At 44.0% G+C, this 5,324-nt stretch overlaps 1 protein-coding gene across 2 annotated transcripts; it reads left to right on the top strand.

The window, feature by feature from the left end:
- Positions 1-3,203: 3,203 nt before the first annotated feature.
- RB195_015043 (uncharacterized protein) lies at positions 3,204-5,097 on the top strand (the record flags this gene model as incomplete). Of its 2 annotated transcripts, XM_064205565.1 has the most annotated exons (5): positions 3,204-3,273; positions 3,815-4,040; positions 4,197-4,387; positions 4,501-4,785; positions 4,853-5,097. In XM_064205565.1, the coding sequence occupies 5 exons, from the start codon at positions 3,204-3,206 to the stop codon at positions 5,095-5,097; spliced, it is 1,017 nt and encodes a 338-aa protein (XP_064061445.1). The 2 variants fall into 2 exon arrangements, with proteins under 2 accessions (XP_064061445.1, XP_064061446.1); XM_064205564.1 differs by lacking the exons at positions 3,204-3,273; positions 3,815-4,040; positions 4,197-4,387 and adding an exon at positions 4,071-4,191.
- Positions 5,098-5,324: the final 227 nt, after the last annotated feature.

The raw sequence follows: 5,324 nt of genomic DNA, 5'->3' as shown, positions 1-5,324 counted from the left end.
TCAACTATTCCTTGGACTATGAAACAGGAAAATTGTACAGAAAGGGAAGTGATTCAGATTTCGTCACACTCTAATTAACGCTTCAAACGACAAAGTTTATCTCGCTTATGTCCGACCTACCCTTGTCCGCCGATTTACGTTGCCGATTGTCATCGTGCTTCTTTTTAGTTCTGTCGTTGCTGGAAAGCAATGACGACGAAAAATCTAGGGAAAGCTGGTCTAGAGAAAGAGAAGAAGGAAGAAACTGTAGCTATGAAAAGCTATTGAGATTTGAGTCTCCGTATACGACTCTGATTGCTTCCTCCTCCAGTTGCTCCTGCGCAACATTCCCACATAATGGGAAAAGATCCTATTTTATGGTACATCCCCGAAGATCACAATCTGAAGGGTGAATTGTCTGGAAGCACGGAATCTTCAGCAATAACTATCCTTTTTGAGTACAGCTAGCCTTCATGAAATGTGGAAAATTATTCGCGGATCAAACAGCGGGAAGCCTGCTCGCTCATAGCGGATTTACAGTATTTCGTCTGTCAATGTATTTGTATTTGATACTCAGCCAGTGAGTTTAGTCAATATAAGTCAGTACATCAATCTAAAGTCAGAATCTTTTTGTTGATCCATACTGAACAAGATTGTCTGCGTCACATCAAAGATACTAAGCGGAACAAGAGATTTCATCATTTCTGTGTTAGCCGACCAATTGTTATAGTTTTTTCGGACAGAAGTGAGAACATCCTGCTCTGCCGGTGCTTCCTCGCTAGTTGCTTATGTCGACCAATAGACCTGTTTTAGATTAGAAACAGATGGCTCTTGCCCTCAAAGATTAAGGTTGAAGTGGTTGCCTGCGACACCATTTGCTGGATTGAAAACCGATGAGGCACTTGTTTTTGTCGCTATAATGTGCTAGTAGAACATTGGGATTTGTTCTTAGGTATTGTCCCTCCATGCTTCTTCTAATCCCTTTGCTGGTGCATTCTATTCGTTTTTCCAATGGCTACTAACAGCACTACTTCTTTTTGAGGCGATTCTCATATTTGAGACGACAGTGCGAGCGGCATATACAAACTTTTGCATGAATCCTATTCCTGCGTGTGCAAAAGAAACCTTCTTCATGGCCTTAAAACAGCGAGCCGCATGTTAAAAAGTGAAATGTGAAGAGAGCAGGATAGGGGGAAGCCAAAGAAAGCAACAAAAGAAGAAATGAGTCGTTTCATTTATAAAAGAAAGAAGCAACTACTTTAGATTCATCAATGATTCCTTTTTATAGGACAAAAATCATAAAAAGTGAAATTTCAGAGGAAATATGGCGAGATTTTCCAACGTTTGTAATATTAAGTGCTCATGCATGGCCAACTTATACTGGCACATCAAATGGCAGAAATATGACCATGTACGCATGTGGGTATCTATGTATATGACTGTGTACTGTATACGGACGTGTCCCCGCATATGCAGGCTTCGTACAAAAGTATCAGCAGAGGCTCCGGTTTCGAGCAAATCTTGCACAAAGACGCTATGGGACACCGTACAGATGATAGGCTACCACTCTCCTGAAGATGATGATTCCTTTTTGCCAATTAAATAAATCCTAATGATTTAAGCGCACTCCGACATCTGCATATCAGGAGTATGACATAATAATGTGTATATAATAACCAATTTTGGAGGTAACTGTTGTAGTGAGAAATATTCAAATTAGTGCGCTAAAATCAGAGAACAGTAGAGCCAGTTGAGACCGGTCCCACGATGTTAACTTGCGTGCGCTGGCACTAAAAAGAGCTCTGGTGTTAGCAATGCACCGGTACCTCCAAAATGTCAAATGAATTTTTGAGAAATGGACGCGATGTGCATGAGACCTAAAAACCCGCTCATGGCGAAGAGAGCTACATCCGCAGAGGTGTAGCCGTGGTCTAATTAACGTATCATTTCTTTGTAAGAATGCAGTAATGATCCTTAGCATCATATTTCGACTGCCCACAGTACCTCCTGAAAATACAACCTTCATTGGTGCAGTTGACCGAAACCTAATACTGTGAGGACGTTGCGCTTATCAAAAACGCCTGAGCAACACTAAAGCCCAACAGGAATTCTGAGTCAGAAGCTCGCCGGAACAGCTTGAGGCGTGGCTGGACGAAAGTTGCTTGAGAATAGTGAGAGAGAGGCTTCGGAATTTATGGAATAACGTGAACCCGAACTCGAAGAAGCAGGGCCGAAAACGACTATTCGAGGACTGCAGAAGCGTTGAGTAGCACGGGATCCGGCCTAGAGCGAAAGCGGCTGAGAATGACTCAGTTGAGAGCTGCCAAAACATATGTGCAATATGATGGGCGACTGGAAGAAAACTGACCGAAAAATGCTGAATCAAGAGCAGCAGTATTCGGCGAAACAACATGAACGGTCTACTGAAAAAAATCGGCTAATCATTGCTTGAACGAGATTTTCAAAACGAATGAAGCAACGTGAGAACCAAATAGAAGAAAAATCAAGTAAGAGTGCAGCATCAAAGGTTTCAGATACAAGAGGACAGCGTGAATCTCGACTTGAAAATGATCGCATGCGACACATTCACACAAGACAGAGATTTTGAAATTTTGATTCGTTCAATTATTATCGCAATTATGGCTACTGAATACAAAAAATGAGGTAGAATGTTGTTAGTAGGTAATTGGTAATGGATGTCATTTAAGAATACTACCGCTAGCAAGTAACGAATTGAAGTTCCTGGAATTTGATGTTGAGAGGGAAAGTGAAATTGCTATCTCTAAATCGGTATTTCGAACAACCTTTATTTTTACATGACAGGAACTACTGCAGAATCGCGCCTGCAACCGCAGCTAATCAAGGAACAAGCTTTATGCCAAAGTCTGAAGTCTGAGCAAAGTCAATCGGATATATTGTCGGCACCTACTGAGAATCCCCCCATGGATCTCTCTTCTTAAAGGGAACACAGCCGGTTAGTCGCAAGGATACGTGGCGCGCCTACACGAGGCAGACAGAGCGGTAATCGCGGACCAAAAGCCACCTTGTACCTGTCCTGAGACGCAGGTGGATTCAGGGAATGGACTCCCTGTTTTTATTACGTGCCAGAATCGGCTCATAATACTACCGTATCTCGCACGTTGGTCCGGCCAAAAGCCTGTAATCAAGTGACTGGGTGGTGCAAGGGAGACGTTTTGGAGTTGCCTCCAACAAGTAAGTTCCAAATGTCCACTCCGGGAGAGCGCAACATTCTCCCAAAACTCATGGGACTAGAATCTTGCAACCCGCCTATGGGTTTTAAATTTTTATGCAAAACACAGTAATAGAAAAGAGTCCCCTGATTTCGTAGGAAAGCATGCTACGGTAGCGACAGGAAGGACGGGTTTGTAGGAGGCATGTAGGCTATCGAAACGGAAAAAGACTAAGATAACGATCTGCACTTGTAACGCCCAAACGCTTGCATGGGATGCGGCCATTGAAAGTCTAATGATGCAAGCCAGGAAGTTTAAGTGCGACGTCATCGGACGTCGGATTATGAACATGCAACAGTAGAGTCGGTAGAGTTGGTGAACTCGTCAACACAAGTATGGCAGACCATCCATTAGAACTCGCAATTCCAGATTGGACGATAGTTGCCGATGTCTTCCTCTCTACGCTGGACGTGGGAGTCACCCGATGGAGGTTATCATAGTGGAATTGATCACATCATCGTAAGCAAAAGGTTTTGCCTGACGGATATCACTGTTGTACCAAAGTTCTATCCGGGATCGGACCATCGCCTCCTCCGAGGAAGATTTTCTTTAACAAGGAGAGAAAAGAAAGCCGCCAAGTTCAGAGAGAGAAATCCCAGAAATCAACTGGGATCTCTTCGCTACGCTAGCCGGCTTCTGGGAAGATACTGTCGTGGACAACATCGACGTCGAGTATGAACGGCTCGGTGAACATCTTCTCGACTGTACGAGAAAAGCGAAGAGTTTCAAAACCACCAAGAGACGCTTGTCTCTTGGTGGTTTTGAAACTCTAGAGCTCCATCTAAGGAAGATGGACATGTCATTCCAAAGGTCCTCCTTTCTGAAGTTCGAAACGCAATTATGTCGTTAAAGAATCGTACTTCACCCGGTCTCGACAGAATCAAGCCTGAACATCTGAATTACCTACCGCCAGTCCTCATCAACACACTGGCGAAGGCCTTCACCCGTTATCTGTCGGAATGTAAGGTTCCGATGGAAAGCCAGCAAGACCGTGATGTTCTATGAGAAGGGAGACGCACAAGACATCGGCAACTATCGTCCAATCTGCTTACTATCTGTCATCTACAAGCTCTTCATAAGTGTAATCCCGAACAGGAAAGAAAGAACATTAGATGAAGAAAAGCCATGCGAGCAAGCACGATTTTGGAAAGGATTCAGTACGATTGACCACATACACAAGGTTTCAAAACTCATAGAAGTATGGCGAGAGTACACGATGTCGCTGCGTCTCAATTTCGTCGATCTGAAGAAATCCTTTGATACAGTTTAGACCGAAGCGGTCATGGAGGACTTGGACAACCAAGAGTCCCTACTCCATATATAAAGATACTTCATGAGCTGTATAGCGACTTATGCGAGGATGAATGGCATGACATGGGAGTGAATGTTGATGTATGTAATGTAATGTACTTACACTATCTTCTTCTCGCTGATGACATCGTTCTTATAACATCAAGCATCAATCACGAGGAACGGATGCTGGCTGGATTTGATGAAACGTGTAAAACGATCGGTCTTCAGCTGACCCAAGACGATGTTTTTGAAGAACAGATAGGTTTCTGATGCCCCTTTCACGCTCAACGGAACGAACATATCCGACTGCTTCAGCTATGTATACCAAGGTCGAGAAATCAACGTGGTAAACAACCTGACCTCCGAACTGGGCAGAAGAAAACGAGCGGCTTGGGGAGCATTCAAGAGCATCGAGTATGTAGTGAATAGGACAAAGAACATCCGGCTCCGTGCTGCTCACCTATTCAACACCATGGTTCTTCGTGGTTTGACCAACGCTTCAGAAACGTGGGCATTTCGCAAGCGGGAGGAAAATGCGATCAGTGTCATAGAACACATGGAATTGAAAGGGTGATGCTAGAAGTAACCTGCTTTGCGCAAGTAAAAGAAGGGATTCACTCCTACGTCACCGATCAAAGATCAGAGACGCTGCCGCATATGCCAAAGAAAGCAAAATTAGGTGGGCCCGAAACGTGATGCGTTTCAACGACAACCGTTGGACTAGAGCCGTAAGTGATTGGATACCACGCGACATCAAACGGACTTCAGGAAGACCGCCGTTCGATGGTCAGTTCTCTTAAC

The sequence above is a fragment of the Necator americanus genome, chromosome V (assembly GCF_031761385.1).
Source record: "Necator americanus strain Aroian chromosome V, whole genome shotgun sequence".
In the NCBI taxonomy this organism is placed as follows: Eukaryota; Metazoa; Nematoda; class Chromadorea; order Rhabditida; family Ancylostomatidae; genus Necator; species Necator americanus.
The sequence above is the reverse complement of the archived record's forward strand: the minus strand, read 5'-3'. Positions and strand labels throughout refer to the sequence as shown.